Here is a 20,639-nt window from a genome sequence, read left to right as displayed (position 1 = left end):
ACAGAAATATTCCACATGCTCATATATTACTTGAAAAATAAACATCCTCAGGCATGGCATAAAGGTGAATGCCCTGTTTTTGTTATAACCTTGGTGTAAAATATTCTGATTGTCACTGTTGCTCTTAAAATATACAGCTGCAGTTATGTTTTAGTGAATTAAGTCATAAATAAATCCAACTATTTCACAGATGCTGAATGCAGACAATATGTCACAGGGTAGAAATGGAGAGGAAACAATACAGGCAGGAAAGCCTTCTCTTGTTGTGCACTGGAATATACAAGATCTTAACAGCTTTACAGAGGTTCACTGCCCCTGGCTTTTATGGAATTACTCCCAACTCACTCTTACACAGTGGGGTGAGAGGAACACAATGTTCATGCCTGAAGATTACTACACACAGTCACAGAAATAATTGTATCATTTCATATGTACTAATGTAGCAGGGATGGTACTGCATGGCAGGAATGTAGGGTCTGTTTTCTGTTGGAATGTCCAACTATTATTTAGCTTGGCCATGTTACAAAGGGGCCACGCACGCTTAGCTTACTTTCCACTTGGAGGAGTAGCTTTAAAAAACTTTTAAAAACTGTCCATCAATTTTTAGGCTTCTGCTTTAGGAATATTCTGTAATTGATGCCTGCTATCAGTCTAAACTGAAAAATTCTTTCTATTTCATAAGTCCTGGCAGGCAATGAGGGAATTAATAAATGCAAATCCATATATCTTGAAATATTAAAAAAGATCCTTCCTTTGAGTTTGAGAAGATGACTGTGTATGTCTCCAGGTAACAGCGAGGCAGCCCCACAGCTGTGTATCCAACATGTGAACTGTAGGATTCATTTTGGCCCACTTACCCCACATAGCAGGACAGACTGGGATGGAGATTTAACCTATGTCTGTACAACCACTAGCATGTGCTACATGAAGGAGTCTGCATAAGTGGGGTCAATAATGTATCACACCATGAGGCATAAAACTGTGTATTTTGAAAACTAACAGTAGTGAGAAGGATGGACATGAGATGATAATCTATTCTGAATCTGCAATTTGAACATATAGTAGTTTGTTGAAGATACCATGATTCATATAAACATTTAGCATGTGGATTTGATTATGGCCAGGCTGTGAAAACAAAAAGGATTAGATTTCCCAGTTTAACACAGCACCACAGTGTGTGCTTATTTGCTGGATTGTTGTCAGTGTATCTTCAAAAGTCATCATTATTTTCTTTCTACTAGTAGTCTGGATGAAAGAATCCAAAGCAAAGATTCTGTCTCTGCAACTATATACAAAACTAGAGCACAGAATTCCTGTTTTTCCAGATGGAAAGTTTTGGATGGAAATATGTTCCCAGGCCTACACAGATGGTCAATTCATGAGCAGAAAGCCCAGCACATTAGGACTCTGCTATGTTCTCCAGGTGGCAGCTCCAACTGCACTGCCTGATGTCTGGCAATTCTGAATAAATGGTCAGATTTCTATTTTTTTGCCTCAGCACCATTTATAGAAAGCAGAACATGTCCATAGGAGCCTGCCTGGACTGTGAATAATCTACCAAAGTGTGTGCATTTAAAGCCTAAAATGAAGAGCTGTTGTCTTCTGTGGAACTTGCAGGGATAAATCACTGTCATAGTTGTATATGCCTTCAAAAAAATCCACAAGAACTTTGGAAGGAAGAGTTACTGCAAATAACATTTCATCCTTGAGGTCTTGACTTAAAAACCTGCATTGAACAGATAGGATGCAATGTCTAGGCAACAGTTTGCATACACACTGCCATAAATACAGTGTTCATGTTTGAGCTGCAGAGAGGAGGTTAAAGCAACAAACAAATCTGTAAATAGTCCTTTTCTAACAGCAAAAATTTATAGTAGAATAAATGATGCTTCATTCTTAAAAGTTTGCTGTGTCTGATTGCAGCCTCGTTGAGATTTAGAGCAATCTTTAATGACAACAATAGGAAAGCAAAAATGGGTCCATTCAATAAAACAAGTGTGTACTGGCTGGACGGAGCAGAAATTCGCCCTTCAGGTGGTATCTGGAGCATCATTATTTTTAATTGGTCCTCTAAGGAAATTGAGGCAGTCTAAAGGCAATGATTTGCCGGTATTATTTTAATCTATTGCATTTTAAACTCTAGAGACTGGCTGAACTGATAGAATGGAAGACCTCACCTCAACCCCGCTGCCCCCATGAGATGGAAGTTAATAAGGGTTGCTCTGTGTTAGGAGCCCATCTGTGGGGCCCAGACCGGCTGCCTGTAGCTAGCTGGTTTTATCTGTGAAAGGGCTCAATGTTCAGTCCTGATTTAATCCTTTTTTTGAAGAGTAGCTGTGGAATCAAGATTTTAATCTTTGACAGGCCTGTACACCCACCGTGCTAAAGCTGCAGTGCTGAAGATGTCTGCAGTGCCATCTAATGGCTACAACCAGCCCGAGCAGCTTTTTACCTTTTTTTCTTCAATTTTTTTTTTTTCCCCACAGCATTCTCCCCACAAGGTTGGTCTCTGGTTCTCTGGAAATTTCCTCTGTCATGAATAGTAGCAATAGGGCAAGATCTCTCTGACAATTTCTGTCCTAGAAGGGAGTTGTTCTTATATGGAAAATCTTCCCCAGCACACAGAAAATGCCTTAAAGGGCTACCTAGAGCCTGGTTCAAATACTACACTTTGTATGTCCCCAGCTGTAGGACCCTGTGTCCTGTGCAAGATTTATGCTAAACCATCTGTGACAGTTTACAAAACAGACCCCCTCAAGCCATTCTCCCAACATGTGGCCATGATGGACTTTACACTGAGATTCAGTAGGAGGCTTTAGACTTAAACCTATCTCCTTTGCTGTTCAGGGGTGGATTTTGTTCTTTGGAACTAATCCATCCAGTTCCTTGGATTACCTTGTAAGTTCCTAACTATTGCAGGGTAGAGGGATGATGGCTGTGTCTGAGACCTTTCCTTTTCTCTCTGTTGCATTACTATTTTTAAGGAGTTCAGTCATTTGTGACCAAAGTCAAGTTTATTACAGTGTATGAGGAGTTTTAGGGTTTTCTGTCTGACTGGCTGTACATGAAAGAAAATCTAGATATGTACAAGGATGTGAAATTACATCTAGTGACTCAAATGACCCTTCTAGGATGCAAAGTCCCTTGAAACGCAGCATGATGAATGGATTACCTGGGTCATAACAGGGAGCCACAGTAATGCTCTTGGCCTTGGAGCTTGAATGACTCTTCCTAAGGATTTCAGTAAGATATCACATTTAAGTGGTTTTATTCCAAAGTACATTTATTTTTATCTTGTGTGTCAGATGCTAATTATTTTAGCATATATATTAATAGGTGTTTGAAACATTTGGATGTCCTGCTGAGTTTTACTTTTATTGCTGTAAATGTATCTTACATGAAGAAGATATTGGTCTTGGCTGCAAATATGAGGTGCTGGTGGTAAATTTCTCTTTTTTTTTTTTATTTGTCCTCACTGTAGGATTTGCTCTCCTTGGAGGACATCCTTCCTTCCTTACAACACAAGACATACATCTGGGCACTAATGAGAGTCTCACAGATACAGTGAGGTTGGTAAAATGCTACTTGATTGATCACTATGTATTCAGTAATTGATTGGGCCGAAGCCTGTCTTACAGAATTTTAGAAGTTAATGTTTTCTTTATGGAAAATGTCGGAAGGCAGTCCAAATTTCTTAAATATTTACAGCTCAGCTCAGAGAATCTATAGTTCAGTACACCATTATTCCATCCACTCTAACTGTCCACTGTCACAATGAGAAATATTTTGCCATACAGAGTGTTTAATCAGGGTTGCATTTAAAAATAGAAACATTTTATGAACCTCAGGAGTAAAACTCCAGTGATGACAACACATATACTCAAACAAGACTCAAACCTTCTGGTTCTGCTGCTCATGGAGCAAAATTGAAGAGAAAAAACATTATTTATGTTAGTTAGGCCAGCTGCTGGTGGGCCTTAGCCTGCCATTATAGCCTATGTACAGTGACAGGGTGGCCATGAAGGCCATTCTGATTCCCTGTTTCAGCAGCATCAAACTTGAACAACACTTTGCAGCTAGTTTCTGATTTCATGTGCCCTCCTCCACAATTGTACCCACTGTCAGGACTGCTGTGGAGGCTGGGCTATGACTTTGTTGTCTTACAGACGTCCATAGAAGATCTTAATCATGCCCAGTCCCACAGGCATGCAGGAATGGGTAGCAGCCTATCTCCTTTGTTGTAGAAGGGAAGAACTGAGCTCAGGATGTTTCTCCAGTGGATTGCCTCCAATGTTGCAGAAAGTAAACAAAACATGAGGTTGTGTTTTGCAGGTGCTCCTGCTGTTTGTCATAGCACTTCATATATTAAAACTCATCCAACCTCAGCATTGTCCTGCTTTCTAGGCAGCCCTTTTGCAAACTGAGGTCGATTGAGTCAGGCTCAGCTGTTGGAAGGTTAGTAGTGTCTGAACAGTCCCTTTAATTCTGGTGAAAGATATGTAGTGTCAAACTCATCAGGCTTAATTCAAAATATGCAATCAGGCAGCTGAGTTCCATTGCCTGTGCTGAATACCACAGTTTTCAGTCAGTGGAAGAGATTGTTTGAGAACTATGCTGCTGTTCTCTGTGATGAAATTCAAGGAAAATTTAAGAAAAAAGACCAAACATTTAAACATTTTAAATTTTCCTTTCTTGTTTTTAAGTACTGAAGTTGAAGACATATAGGTGTTTTTAGTAGAAATTAAAAATTTCAGTCCCTTGAGGCTTGAAAGTACTTAACTCTCACTCCCTGTTATATGCATAACTGCCAGTCTCAAAGTAAGCTGCAATGATAGAATCACAGACTGGTTTGGGTTGGTAGGGACCTTAATGATCATCTAATTCCAAAGCCCCTGCCATGGGCAGGGTCACCTTCAACTAGATCAGGTTGTTCCAACCTGGCCTTGAACACTTCCAGGGATGGGGCATCCACAACTTCCCTGGACTATCTGTACCAGTGCCTCACCACCCTCACAGTAAATAATTTTTTCCTAATGTAAAATCTAAACCTACTCTTTTGGTTTGGATCCATTCCTCCTCGCCCTGTCACTACACACTTTTGTAAATAGTCCCTCTTCATCTTTCCTGTGGGCTCCCTTCATGTACTGAAAGGCCACAATTAGGTCATCCCAAAGACTTCCCTTCTCCAGGCTCAGCAATCCCAGTCCTCTCAGCCTTTCCTCGTAGGAGAGGTGCTCCATCCTTCTAATCATCTTGGTGGCCTCCTCTGGGCTTGCTCCAGTAAGTCAATACTGATAATGTTCAGATGTTTCAACAAAAGCCTGGTTTTAGTAAGTACAAGTTTAAGAGATTCAAAAATTTTGTAAATTTGTGGGCCTGCAGAGGGAACGGATTTTTCTGATGCTTAACAGTCAAGTCTGAGGTACATTAGGCCACTGTGTCCAGTTCAGAAGAGCTCATACACTGCCACAGGATTCAAATACATCCCTTCAAAAGAAATAGTCCCAGTTTAAGCAGGATGATTCTGATACACAAACACTGTAGAGACCAGTTTTCAATTCTTTTTCACAAATGGGATAATAAAGGCACACAAAATCTTTCATTCACAGTCTCCTGATTGACCTTTTTTTACACAAGCAAAAGGGAAAAAGGCAGAGAGTAAGCTACGAGAGAAATAAGGCAATAAATAGAAGCAAGCAAATCTTTCAACCATTCTGAAGGTGTCCCCATTCTGTGGAGAAAGTTCCCACAATACTTACTTCCCATACAAGCCTTCAGCCCCCTTTTCTTTGTCACTGCTTGCTCTTCCAGAAATAAATCCCTATTTATGATTCTGACCTGGGTATTTTGCTCCTTTGCTGAGTCACAGCACTCCCCTGCTACAGCAGATTGGGGGCTTTCCCGAGTTCTTACAGAGTCCTACTTCATTCCTGTGTGCTGTGCTTCATTCCTGCTCTCATTAGCAAGAGTATTATTGACTTTGCATAATCAAGGCTGGGCAGTTTACCCAAAAGAACAGCCTGAGTGTTAATTCCCTGGCATTTCTTGAGAATGAAAGATAACATCCCAACCTCATTCAGGTAATGTAAGACTAAAAAAAAAAATGCCTGTAGTAGACCCAGAGGGCATTTCAAATATTTACAGCCATCTGTCTAGGGCTCTGAAGGCCTTAGAAGTACTTGAGATTGAGACTTAAAGCAAAAGGAGCACGGGTCTATAAAAGTCACAGTTTTTATTAGAGTTGCTGCAGGTAGGGGTTGAAAGCATTGCTGCTGTGAACATATTTTAAGACTTATTACCTGTCATAAATCAGTTGTTCCGTGTTTCACAAGACATTTACATTTATGCTGACACAGTAGCAAAAAGTTACCGCCCATTAAGGAGCTCTCAGCCTTTCAGATCTGTTTAGCATGTCTGATATATTACGTGAAATGAAATATAAGTACTGTATCTGTATCTGCCACTGTAGAGCAGTTCCACTGTGCACCAGCAAAGCCCAGGGGCCATCAGGTTCAGTGACAGCACTGAGGAACTCGTAGAATGATTTTAGCAGTCCACTGGAATTATTAGGGGATGAATCTCTGCATTTATGGGGAATGGGTTTACTTCTCACTGCTTGCTGAGAGCACATCCATCCTATGGCCCTGTAAGACTGAGTGACAGTGAAGTAGTCAGAAGTCTAAACCTTTTAAATGGATATACATTTTCAAAATAAAAGCAAAACTGTCTTAAATAGCAGTATTCTATGCAAAATATATGTAAATGCCTCATTTTCAAAGGCAAAGATCTGCAAAACCAAACAGGCATACTTTTTGTTTAATTTTGGATTCCTCAGAGGATACACTTAAGAAAAAAAAAAATCTAATTTTTCTCTGTAGAAATAAAAGTTACTTTGAAAAGAGAGATATGCAGCATTCCAATACTCAATATTCCAATACATTTCCAGGCTCTGGGATTTTGAAGTTCATAAGAACCTTAAATGAAAAGACACCTAATGAGTCTGTGCTTACTCCCTCTCACCTTCCAAAACTTCATCTTTACTAAAGACTCTTATCTATTCAGGTCCTTTTCTCTGTGCAATTCCAGCCTTACATGATTTGCTTTAGACTGATTTGATTACAGAAGACTTCATCATTCTCCTGTAATCAGAGACCTCCAGGTGAAGTCTATTTGTTTTGGTTTGGTTTTTTTCCCCTGAATTTAATTTTGGTTTGATTTCACAAAGAATAAACCCAGTTTCCACCTGGGTTTCCTACTATAAGGTGTGACATCTAGAAATGCTGGCAGAAGGACTGTTTGATATCTTCCTGGTAAGTGTGTAATAGGTCTTTAAAAAGATTAAGGGTGAAAATCTAGCAGTTTACACTATTTGGTGATTATGACTGAATTTCCTCTAATGGCAGACCTTGCAAAGGAACCATCTTTAAATTCTTTATCAATTGTGTCAAATAGGAATCAGCTGTCCTGACAGCCTAAAAAAAAAAAAGTCTAAGGAAAATGGGCAATTTCCCAGTGTCATTGCCTCTTTTCCTTGGCTGATTGAACTGGCTCTCTTGTTTGGGGTGGACACATGTGAGAAGGAACCATGCATCCCATCCCTGGTGACTAGTTCAGAACAGAACAGGTTTTGCACAGAGAAGGGAACTCACGAGCTAAGAAGAAATAATGGCACAAACAGCAACTGTTCCAGTACACTGTAATCAGTAAATACCTTGCTCACTTTTGACTTTCCTTTTCACTTTAGCTGCTATTGGCAGCCTTTTCTTCAGAGAGAGCTCTACAGGCACTCTTGTAACATTTTATGAGTTTTAGTTGTAACATTTTATTAGTTTTTTTTGTGTGAGGAATATCTGGTGCCAATAGAAAATGTTTGTTACTGACTTCGTCAGGAGACCTCACTGATCACAGCATTAACAGCCTTATATCCACGTGAAGAGGTACGAGAATTCTTCATGGCTAATCAGGAAGACAGATACTGCAAGGATTTTTTTCATGCTCTTCTAATTCAGTCTCTTCCATGTTTTGTTTTAATGTCATATTATAGATAACATGAAAACACAAAAAATGCTACTTCAAAGTCAGGCTTCAGGGCCTGATTAAAACACAGAAATGCAGGGAAATTAAGAGCTCCAATCCATATTAAATTTATCTAAAGAATTCAGAGTATACTATGCTAATCCACTATGCTAATCTCTGTCTTTCACATTTTGGCAAATGAGGTTAAGGGCATAGCCTGCCCCTGTCCTTATACTGAGTTTCAAATTTGGGCATTATATTAATATTGATACCATGTGTGTCAATACAAAGATCTGCAGGTAGGAGAAAGAAAAGGCTGGTGTTTTGGCCTGTTGTTTCTGTGTTAATTAATATCAGTAAATAAGTGTAGCAATCTGTGACAGATCTGTATTCTAATCCTTGAAAAGGTCAGGCTACAATGCATAGTCTGTAATATTGAGTCAGTCCTACATTTGCTTTTTGCTAAAAGACTGCAGAAATCTTACACCTTATCTTTTCTGAAGTTATCAAATTCTTCAAAAGTTACAGTTCACACAATCTCTTATCTTAGTTCAGATAACTCAACATGTATTGATGTTACATCTACAATCAAACCTCAAAGAGAAAAAACCATAAAATAATGCAGCAGTTTTCATTTACTTACTATAGTCTGTTAATAAGTGAAACTGCTTACTTTTTAGCAGCTTGTTAAATGACTACATTTGAGTCTGTTCTGCAGGCATGATAAATTATTCAGATAGCTGAAAAATATTGATTCATTACCATTTTCATTAATATTCATGTGTTGCACGCTGAAGAGTGCAACAGGGCTATATTTATTATGTTTGAGTATTTTCTGCTATCTCCAGGGTGCTGTCCAGCATGACAAATGCAATCTTGGCTCGAGTTTATAAGCATAATGATCTGGACCTAATGGCAAAAGAATCCACGATCCCAATAATCAATGGACTGTCCGACTTATATCATCCTCTCCAGATTTTAGCTGATTACCTAACCCTTCAGGTAACAATATAACCAATTTTTCTTTTTTTTTTCTTGCTAAGTCTTAGCCTTGGTAAGTATTTGGGGAAGTCAGGTTCAAAACCATTCATTCCTAAGTTTTTCTAAGTGGTAATTGCATGGCATTTGTAATTTAAAGAAATCTTCATCCAGCAATATAATTAAGGACCTGTTTAGTTTAAAATAATTATGTAGTCCTATCAGCTGTAGTGGAAGTAAAGTTAAGCATAAAATTAATTATTTCATTGGAATTAGGCTGCAATTCCACATACACGAAAAACGTGCGGGGAGCTTTACATATTAAGATAAAGGTGAGAAGTTGGCTCAGCCAAAGCCAGTGGAAGTTTTTCCACTGACTTAAAAAACCTCACTAGTTCATTCTTGATTCCTCACTAATCTATGAACAGTTTAAAAAGAATCAGTATCCATATATTAGGAGATTGGTTGAACAAATTTGTTTTGAAAAGTCAGTTATTGCTACCAATGCAAAATCTTAGTGTTCTGGCACTTGAACCAATTTAAACTTTGTTCACATCAAAGAGCTGTTAAAAAAGATTTTATTTTGTAGTTTTATCTAATGCAATAGTTGGTTTGACAGCAGGATAACATTTTTTCACATAGAATACCAGATGTTTATCTGTGAACAGAAGGACTATGTGGTTTTACAATCAGTTGAGGATCTGGCTTATAAAAAAGATTATTATTATTATACTGCAGTGTTGGTTGACAACTATGATGAACTCCTCTGACCTTGTTTGTTTTCTGAATGAATAAAAATCACACTGCTTGAAAATGGGAGGGTAGAATAATTTCTTGATTCATTTGGCTGTTTCTCAGCTGTCGGAGACTTTGCTATGGGACATTCATTAAGTGAGAAAGACCTGGTGAGAGTAATATTAAATTATTTATGCTTTAAATTTTAAATACTGAAAGACTCGTGTGTTTAGTGAAAATTGCTTTTTTTCTAATTTTAATTATCATTATTTTTTGTAAAATTTTAATACTCAAGGTGAAGAGGTCAGCAAAAATTGGTGAGCTTCAGACTAAGATGTTTCTCATACCCCAGGATAAGGGAGATTTGTGAGATCACATTGAACCAGACTCAGTGTTCAAATTACATAACACAATAAGTTGTGATGAGAATGTCATAATTTCATTCTAAACACTGTGTACAACTGTAAACCAGGAGAATCTTATGGTTCCGTTTTGCAGTGTGTTCTGTCTTGCAAACACCTTATTAAGTAGCATTATATCACTTGTGAATAACAGGCTTCAGGAATAACCTGTGACTCACAGTCTACACAAATATGGGTATCTCTGCCCCCAAACCTGGTTTTATCCAGGCCAGTGATTACAGCACCCAGGTTCAGAGCACTGTTGTCCTCTACTCCACCTCCAGTCAATGAAGAGAGACCACTGAGCATCTCAATCAGCTTCTAGAGGTGCAGCTCTTTTTCCACCGATCTTAGAGGGAAACCTATGGAGAGCAGTGGAATGAATACATACCCTGTACTCACCCTCTGCTCCTCCTGCATTGTGTCCTTGTATGGGGCAGCCATGGGGGAAGCTCCAGGTGAACATGAGCCCGCAGCCTGGACTCTTCCTTGGTTTGAATACCTGAGCAGCAGCAACAGCAGGTGCACAGCCCTTGGACAGCCACAGAACTTTTTTCAAATTTGCAGCACTTTCACAGTCAGCCTGATAAGCAGAGCAGTGTTTCCTCCAACTCTGCCCATTTCTCCCTGATTCTCTCTATCATGTTCCTCAGCCCAGAGTTTGTCAGGAGGTCTTTAGAGGGCAACTAGGTGGTTGCCCCACTTTACCAAGGGCATGCTGCTCTGCTGGTTGCTGACACACTTTCCATTCTTGTTTTTTTAAGAGGAGAGAGTGGCAGGCTGGGGGAGGTCTCAGCAGCTCAGTGTGTGTGTTGGCACTGCCTGTGCTTTCCCTTCCTGACCTACCAGTCTACTCCCTGTTTTCCTCCTTCCACTGTACAGCAAGGTGGAAAAAATTGGTCTTACAGTCAGTGGCATGTACTAAACCAGCATTTTAATCATATGAGGAACTTTACTAGGTCACAGAAGTAAGATTAACACTTGAAGCGATGTAGCAACATCTCTTGTAGGGTCTAGTTGCTACTTACCATTATCAAACTTCTTGTGGGATTTTCAGCAAGATGTTATCCAAGTACTGCCTGCAAGAAAATTAATACAGGGATGTGGAATAGTCCCACTGCTTCTCTAAGTGAGTTGGAAGTCCATATATAACACTTGGACTGCTTCCCTGCAATGCAAAGGCAATTTATTTGATTTATACATGACAATGGGGCACAGACTGGTAGCCTTATATTTAAATGTAATTACAGATTTTGTGCAGCTTGTTTCTCTCAAAAAAATGTCTCTTTTTTATCCCTGTAAATATTTTCCTGCTCCTCCCTACTGTCACTAAATAACCAAAATGTACTTTTTTTTCTTTTCTTTTTGTTTCTGATGCATTTGCCAGTGGAGCAGTACATACACTCTGGCCCTCTTCATGCTTAGCACATTTTTATTCTTCCATTTTCTATACCGTAATACCTGTCTTGTGCCTTCTTGAATCCTCTTCAAGCGCTTTTTCTTTGGTCTGAAACTGCATAATTGCCTGGTTTTTTGTGTCAAAATATTTTCTTGCTTACAGCTTCTGATTCCCTTTTCATAAGTGCATTTTAGTGTGGTTATTTTAGTATAGTCCACTGCATTCCCCAAACAATGCAGCTGGTTCATTTTCAGGGCTGTCAATTCTCATTCTGTATTCAGGGTGTTCTTTTCAGATCGTAGAATGTGCTCCTGTCATGAATACTGGGTGAGATTGCTCAGGTTCAACATCCTCTTCCAGTGCCTTCCTCCTGAGCAACCTGGAGCCCCTCATATGTTTGATTTATAATCTGGCTCTGCCCTTTAATACTGTGGTCTGGGTTAAAACCCTCTATTATGCCAAGAGAAATGTTTTTCTTATCTATATACCACCTTTTTTCTTAAAAGTTCTGTTGAACTGAGTCTGCTTTTGAGTTAAATCCCACTAAAAATGTCTGTAAACATGTAAACAACATAATTTTGAGTGTTTGGGGACTTGGCCTTTAAAGGCTATGAGTTTGTGTGCTGGTAGTGTGCACACAGCGAGGACTTTACTTCTCTGCTTGCGCTGAAGACATTTAACAGCCACGTGCTGATTCCATTTAGTGTCCCAGGCAGAAGCTGTGGCTCACAACTTCTGCTCTGCTCAGCTTGGCTGGAGGGCAGCATCACACAATTTATATTCCAGACACAGGCTGTGTATTGACATCGATTCAATTGATATTAATGTCACTGGCCAAATCAGCTAACTTGTAGCTGACTGCAGGATGGCCAGACTGATAATTAAAGTGGATCCATATGCCACTAGCTTTTTATGTCACTGGTCTGGAGGGAATTTGCTTTTTCAGAAAGCAATGGTTGGCATAAGAAATGCATCAGAGCTTTCTTTTTAAACAGCATAACAAAATAGTGGTACCCAGCTTAAAGAGAGCTGCCATATATTCTCAACTTCTCCTCAATGTGTGACCCAAAGACCTCAAATTACTGTAGTCTTCAAATTCATCACCATCATCATCATTATTATTCTAACAATTAGAAATCCCAACTAAGATTTGGAATGACCCTCTAGTATATACTGTTTCAACAACCATGACAAAAACCAGTGTGGGAATATGAAAGATAACTGGCCTGGCATCTGCCTTAAGCAGTTTGAGAGCCAGTAGATCCAAGTTTGCCCAGTTTCTCCTTTGCTGGATTGCACTGTATGCCAAAGGGCTAAAGCTTTGATTAGTCCCTAGCTTTCCATTTTAAAATTTGACAGATTATTGATTCATTATTCAAAAGCTTGTTTTAATTGAGGGTTGTTATGACAGTTGTGGTCAAACAATTCAGAATTAATCTATAATGGTGTCAGAGTTTCAGCCTCACTGGAAGCAAGTCCAGGCAGAGACAGACACAAATGTCCCTAATTAGTTAACCCAGTCTTCTCCATAAATACAGCAGTGCCAAAACACTGAGCATGCTTACTTTTTCCTAGGGTTCAATACACTGGTACACTGCACCCATGGATAAGAACAGAATGAAATATTGTAAAAACAACATGAGGATGAGAAAGTTGAATGTAAAATCAGCATTAATCATTTAGCAGGGATTTTTCATGAGAATAGCAAAGCCATGTTTTATGGTACTTAAGCGGCAATCACTATTTGGCCAAAGAAGCATCCATAAGGGAGAAGGACTCTAGGCTTTCTAAATATGTTAAAGTTTTGGTGGCTTTACAAGGAGTGTAAATATTTTGAAGTCATGTTCCAAATGTAAAGAGAAACTGCAGAATACCCAAGCAGGTATAAAGCCTACATCAACATAACAGAGTTCAGAAAAACTGGGAAGAGGTGCAAGGGGGAAAATATCTTCAGAGGCTTTGGTGAGCAGCAGGTGTTGTAAAGGTTCTGATTTAACCTAGAGCGTTACCACCATGGCAAAACACTTTTAGCAGGATTTTATCTGTGTGGTTTTATAAGAACATACCATAAAATGGGGGGGGGGGAAGTGTGAAGTATGTCTCATATAGTTTTTTTATTGCCTCAAAGCTTTCTGTTTCTGACCAACACAGTTATCTCATCTTTCATGGAATCTGAGGATGTGTGCATATAAGCAGTACAGTCACAGTCACAGTGAGCTTCTCTTAGATAAAGAGGTTTGAGTTACGGCAGCAGTGCACCAGGGCACAAAGCACAGGATATAAAATAGGCTCTGCTAGCACACACACAGCTTGACTCTGCCTCGTATGTGGCTCCAGCCATTAGCAAAACATCTTCATTAAGATCAGTTCAGCTATGTCCACTCTACACAGTAATCACTGCAGATGTGACTTTGCAATTTGCAATGTATATCAAGGATCATTATACAGACATCTCCAGTACTTCATATTTTATCTGTAACAGCTAGTAGCTTGGGAAAACAGAGAAAAGTATTTAGCATGCACTGTGCTCCTTTTAATGCAGAGTAGCAGCTGGCAATAAGGTGGAAGTTGTTTAACATAGCAGTATATTTGTGACTCTAGTCAGTGCTTTGAGCATTACAGGCTGTGATGTCTATTTTTAAACAGCAAGATGAAAAGAACTCAGGACTGTCTCATTTGCTTCTGGCTGTGGGTTCATTCTCAGCTATCACTGAGCCCTAGATTGAAACAACACCTTAAATAAATGCTTCAGTTTGACCTTCTCCTAGGAGTACCATTGCTAGGAGATGTGGAAGGACTTTGAAAGATCCTTAGAGACATGAAGAACCATTATACTGAAATAACTTCCAAGTTCACAAAGTCCTGATTTGGTCTCCTGTAAGTGCCCTTGCATCAAACCTTTGCCAATGAGTCTGCTGCTAAGAAACTTCAACTGAAAAAGTGATAGTTTTGCAATACTGTAGTTTTAACCCTTAAACCTAGTCAGCTTAGGACTCTACTAGGTTCAGATTTTTACAGTGTTTTAGTATAATTCAGTATCCCAAGTACTAATATTTTTGATTCAAAATTGTGGTCCCTGGCAGAAATGCCAAGAACTTTGTTCTGGATTGACTTCACAACTATTTGTTTAGGAGAAGCTGCTGCCAGGAGAGGAGGGGGTAGTCCCCGCCCTCTTCCTGTTCAGTCTTTTGGCATCTTTTCTGCAACTCCTGCAAGGTTGCCAGTTAGTACAGCTCTACAATGTGGATGCTTATCCTCTCTGACAAGCATTGAATCATGTCACACAAAGTGTTGAAACACTGTCTGGCTTCCAGCTACTACAATGCAATTGTAGCATGACCCAGTTTTGAACTAAGAATAAAAGGCTCTCCAGAAAGTCCTTCAAGCCATGAGGTAGAGTTATACAGAGCAGGCATACAGAAGTACTTGATTATATCTTCACAAACCTTTTGATATCAACTTAAGTACCTATAAACATGCATACTTAAAACAAAGCTTGTTAAAGAGTCTTGAATTGTCCTGCTCTGGAACTCCTGTTATTCTTGTTCCTCCTTAAGCCTTATCTGTTGGACTTGAGGGTCAGAGTAACTGCACATGAACAGGCTGTAATGGCCATCAGGCAAAGCTATAGTTAATTCTGTAATGCTGTTTCAAGTTTGGGCAATCCACACTTGTAAACAAAACCCTGCCCTCTTTGGCTTTACAGTGGAGAACAAACCCTGCAGGCCATGAGTGGCACAGATGCTTTCAGAGTGCTGCTCTTTTCTGTCCTGTGCAGCTGTGATGGTGAAAATGCACTCCAAGGGCAAGGCCACTGCCATGGCCACGGAGAACATCATGTAGAGACAACCAAGCCAGAGCAAACCTGAATAGGGATATTTGTACAGTCTGGGGGAAAGCTGGAAGGAGTTCTATTCTAGGCATTAGGACTATCTTTAAATTAGGAATGTCTACCACTCACTGATGTTTATTAGCACCAAAAATGGCAGTACAGCTTTGGTGTTAAAGTTACTGCGTGTGTGGTGCTGTATCTCTCAGCCTGGCCCTCATCGTGTGGCATCATAGAATTACAGAATATGCCAAACTGGAAGGGATCCAAAAGAGTCACTGAGTCCAACTCCTGGCCCTGTACAGGACCATCCCCAAGAGTCACACCATGTGCCTGAGAGTATCATCCAAATGCTTCTTGAACTCTGTCAGGCTGGGTGCTGTGATCACTTCCCTGGGGAGCCTGTTCCAGCTCCCAGTACTGGAGGAAGCTGCCACACTCGGGCCTTCCTGTAAAACATGGGGGGCTTTCCCTCCCTGACCATCCTGTAGGTGCAGTAAACTCCAGGTATTGTTCCATGCAGGTAGCATTTGAAGGTAGCCAGCTGCCTTTGCACCAGACCTGTCTGATCAATCCCTCTCACCCATCATCTTGCTGAGCTCATCTGGAACATAACCCCAGAGCTTCTGATTCCTTTGGCAGGAGCACTATGGTGGGCTGAATGGACTCACTATCACCTGGATTGGGGATGGAAACAATGTCCTCCACTCCATCATGACAAGTGCTGCAAAGCTGGGAATGCACCTGCATATTGCCACTCCCAAGGTAAGGAAGTCCTGCACGTGGAGGCAGGAAGGCAAACTTTGCCCATTCTTGTCTCGACCACTCAGGTGTTTGCCAAGAGCCTCAGCTGGTGATGCTTGCACCTGTTTTGAGTGCCAGTTTTCAGAACCAAGGTTCAAAATCCTGATCCAGTTATTTTGATGCAAAGCAGGAGTAGTTCTACAAAGTCCAACTTCAGAAAGGCTGAGGGGAATTCATGACAGCAGCATAAACAATGATGAATTAAAATTCCATCTGATAAAGTGTTACAAAGTCATCCAGTGCCCTCTGTCCTCCCCCAGAAAATTGAAACTTGTTTCAGATTGGTGGAAGCGTTGCATCTTGCTTGGTTCAGATGGATGGTGTAGTGTCTTAGAGTATTGCATTGTAATACAATATAAAACACAAAACAAATACTCAGTTTAGTACAAAAAATTAAATTATTTATAAGTATTTCATTCTGTAACTAGTAAAATACATTTTTCTTACCTTATCAGAACACTTTCCACCACTTTATCTCCAAAATAAACTTTCAACAAAACCAACATAATTTCCCCAAGTTTTACAGTTCTGAAATACATTCTTTTTCCCATGGCAAATGGTTTGATCAGTATTTTTCTAACAAGCATTAATAAGCAGTAAAATCTTCTACATGTTCCATGGTATGTTATCTCTTTTGGCAGGGCTTTGAACCAGACCTCAGAATAACTAAAATAACTGAACAATACTCTGAAGAGGTAGGAACCTAAAAGATAACCTAGTAGAATCGTTTGAATAGAGTTTATTTTCATTATAAATGAAGTTCCTTGTCTTGCTGATCTTCTTTATTTTATTCACATTAGTATGGTACCAAGTTTCTTCTGACAACAGATCCTTTAGAAGCTGCAGACAATGCTAATGTCTTAGTTACAGACACGTGGATAAGTATGGGACAAGAAGAGGAAAAGAAAGAAAGACTAAAGGCCTTTCAAGGTTATCAAATTACAATGCAGGTAAAAGTTGAGATTTAGGTTTTTGTTTATGTTTTTACTGTTTGCATTTATAAGAATCAACATCAACAAAGAATGAGTTTGGTATTTTTTTGAGTGTGGCCTCCCTCCCGCTTAAAAAACTCACAAGGATAACAAAGTTTGAGTTATCTTATACACTTCACAAGGCCTGGCCTCTTTCAGAGCTTCCCAATGAGACCTAGCTCCAGAACATGTGCAGCAGAGCTAATCCTTTATTTCTTTATGGCCTAAAAACTGTTTCTAATTTTGCATCTCCTCTTTGTTACCAGAAATGATCCTTTTTATTTTATTTAGAATGAGAAGCTTACAGATTAACTCTTAAATGCCTGGATAGCATTTGTCTATATCTGTCAATGAATAAATCATTAAATATATATATATATTAAATATATCTCTTTAAATTCATCTAGTTGAAATGTTTGTCAGCACAAAATCAGTTAGAGAAAATCATAACCTACTAATCGTCCAAGATAAAAAGGACATTTTCCTTCCTGATAAAATCACTTGTTTAAGTGTCTGCACTTTAACGTAAGTTCACTAAATGCTGTTGATGGACATGTCTCTGGCCTAAAATTTAATTCATTTTTCCTTGGCATTAGATCAATATATAATGAGTGATAATATAAAATGAGAAAATATACAGCCTTTTAAATCATTGTTTAGTATGTTCTTGTTGCAATTATAGATAGTGTTATATTACTGTATGGCATTCAAAAAGGATTGCACTCTATTGATCCTCTAGATCACCAGAGTTTTTACTCCCCTTCTAAAGCCAAAGAAATAAGAGTGAATATCGGACTTATGTCAAGCCAGTATTGAACTCTTACCAACCTGAATGGACATATTCCCATCTTATTCACAAACGAGGAATTCTTTCGAAGTCTGTGGAATTCTTCTTAGTTCATCATCCAAATAACCAGAGTGGGAGTTAATACAAAATTTAACATTTTACTTGTTAAAGATTTTATTAATGTCCTCACATATGTCTTTATTTTCATATGCTTTTTCATCTACAGACTGCAAAATCTGCTGCTTCCAACTGGACTTTTTTACATTGTTTACCCAGAAAACCTGAAGAAGTTGATGATGAAGTATTTTATTCCCCACGATCACTGGTTTTCCAGGAGGCTGAAAACAGAAAATGGACAATTATGGTAAAAACAGAAGATATCAGTAGTTGGAGGGTCAGCTTCTGTTCTACCTTGCATTGCAGGCTTAAATTCAGCTTGATTCCTTGATAAATAGTAAATGTTAAAAGTTATGTTTCAAATGTACCCCAGAGCACATGACAATTTGGACTATAGGCAACATGTACATCTGTAGCACAAATACTTCTGGACACAAATGTGACCTATTTTAATAATGATCTGCTGTTGCTTGACCCAGCTTTTACCACTAAGTGAAATCTACAGTATAAACTGTAATGTTTTGGTATTTAAATCACTGGATTTACTCTAACTGCCAACTCAAATGGTCAATTTTAAAACATGTTAAATGCTGAGGTCTCAGGGACTGGCCTTAGAAACTAGTTTCCCATATACTTAAAAGCTAGTTATTTTCTCTTAGGAAAAACTGCTGCTGACACCAATGGGAACTTTCCCTGAGAAAGTGCTGGAAGAGCATATGTTTGAAAGACCCTGAAAAGTTATAGTGTGGGTAATACTGTGTAATCCATGGGAACCATGAGAGGACACTTGGCAATTAACATAAACCATAACTCCCCTGTCAGCATTCCTAGAATTTCATAAAATTACTGCCAGATCTCAGTAGCCTGTAATTTATTTTTGGCTTTAGAACCATCATGTTGACAAAAGATAGTGAAAACTTTCAGAGGGGAAAAAAACCCAGAAATGTCGTTGTCATAGCTCTGAGATGAATTCTAGATATGCTACAAGGGAAGAAATAACGGGTTGAGCATTGTGTTTACTAAAAACTCAGATTTGGGACATGGTTAAAATTACTAGCAAATTAGTGTTAAATTCACATCTTTGGTCTCAAAATTCAACAAAATGCTCATATTTTTTCATTTTTATTTTACAATGTTTCTAATTGCTTTAAATATTATTTTTTAAAAAAGAAAAGGAAGCCTTTACTTTAAGTTCCAGATGCACTTTTTTTTGTGGGCGTAAGAAAAATGTCATCTCTGTATTTTTCCCAAGCTATAAAAATAATGAATGTATGGGTCTTCTTTCTATTGTATTTTCTACCACTTTCAGCTCAGAGAGCAAACTGAAGAATAAATTATTTGCTTGGCTGTAGATCCAAGCAGGGCTGAGCGCAGCTGTGACATGGTCAGCACTGAGGGGCTGCACAGCTGTATATTCACTCACCTCAGTGTGCCTGGGATGCCCTGTCACACTGAGCAGTGCTGAAGGGAAAGGCAGGACAAGCAACAAGATCACAACCCCTGGAAAACACTCACAAATCCAGTTCTGGGCCAAAATAACAATCTGCAGTCAGACACTGCTGTGAAATCACAACAGTGTGAACCAGGTAATGCCTTGTCGAAGCTAAGCAAGCACAGGGCTTGTTATGTACACAGGTGTGGGATGGGCAGCAGAGCTGCTGCAACACCATGTTTCACTTAGCTGACATTCCCATTACTCTCATTCCACAGCCAAACCCAAGGCTGGACAGGGAGCTCAGGAGGGGTAGATGACACACAATCAACCTCAGCAAGGATTTTCCATGTCTTGCCACAGAAAGTATAGCTACACCGGGATAAATTTCAAAGTCCTTATTCTAATGAGGCTCTCATTGATGCTAATGGAAGCTCTGCTGAAGTCCACAAGCAAGCCCATGTGATGTCTGGGTACCTACAGCATCTCCTAGAACTAACTGAGAATACAACACAACATGACAAAAAAACCCCTCAGCATTTGATCTAAATGCCTGTCTGAATTGCTCCTAAGCTGTCCATTAATATATTTCATGCACACTGAGAAAATCTGTCAGCTACAATACCTAGCATCTGAACTGATATTCAGTTCTTTCCTGATTCATCATCAGAAATTCTAGCAAATAAATCTAAGTGTGCAGTTTTTGTCAGGACAATAATTTTCAACACAAGGTTTCAGAGCTGGAAAATATTTCCCCTTATTTATTTTATGGAGTATCTCTTTCCAATGTGATTGGATTTTTTCTTTTCTTCCTCCTCTAGGCTGTCATGGTTTCCCTGCTGACAGATTACTCACCACAGCTACAAAAACCTACATTTTGATGCTTGGATTCCTACCAGGAGAAAAATAATCTTCATTGGCAGGATATTTTGGTCCTCAAATACGTAGACCTTCTTCAGAAAGGATCAAGGCAACGAATGATACTTTAATAAAACCATATAGTTTGATGTATAATGTTGCATTACATTCCTGAAAATGTTCAAGACAACAGACACCATTTCAGAAGCTGCTTTTCACCTGGATGCTCCAAGCTGGCTGTCCTAGTGAGCAGCATCACGGAAAACATTCCAAGGTCGTACCTTAATGATTGGGTCTGCCGGCAGCATAGGC

General features: G+C 39.2%; 1 protein-coding gene across 2 annotated transcripts in view; it reads left to right on the top strand.

The window, feature by feature from the left end:
• Window positions 1-20,376, top strand: part of OTC (ornithine carbamoyltransferase) — a 28,128-nt gene extending 7,752 nt beyond the window's left edge. Inside the window, exons 2-8 of one of the 2 annotated variants that reach the window (XM_025896254.1) lie at window positions 3,482-3,569; window positions 8,865-9,018; window positions 16,001-16,123; window positions 16,804-16,857; window positions 16,963-17,112; window positions 18,147-18,284; window positions 20,291-20,376. In XM_025896254.1, coding sequence (XP_025752039.1) covers window positions 3,482-3,569; window positions 8,865-9,018; window positions 16,001-16,123; window positions 16,804-16,857; window positions 16,963-17,112; window positions 18,147-18,284; window positions 20,291-20,350 — 767 coding nt within the window. In that variant the 3' untranslated portion in view covers window positions 20,351-20,376. The remainder of the gene's footprint in view (window positions 1-3,481; window positions 3,570-8,864; window positions 9,019-16,000; window positions 16,124-16,803; window positions 16,858-16,962; window positions 17,113-18,146; window positions 18,285-20,290) is intronic. The other variant, XM_025896253.1, reaches the window with a different exon arrangement.
• The last annotated feature ends 263 nt before the right edge of the window (window positions 20,377-20,639 follow it).

The sequence above is a fragment of the Manacus vitellinus genome, unplaced genomic scaffold, assembly GCF_001715985.3.
Source record: "Manacus vitellinus isolate BGI_N305 unplaced genomic scaffold, ASM171598v3 scaffold_7_pilon, whole genome shotgun sequence".
Classification (NCBI taxonomy): Eukaryota; Metazoa; Chordata; class Aves; order Passeriformes; family Pipridae; genus Manacus; species Manacus vitellinus.
Note: the sequence above shows the minus strand (reverse complement) of the source record. Positions and strands in the feature narration are given on the sequence as shown.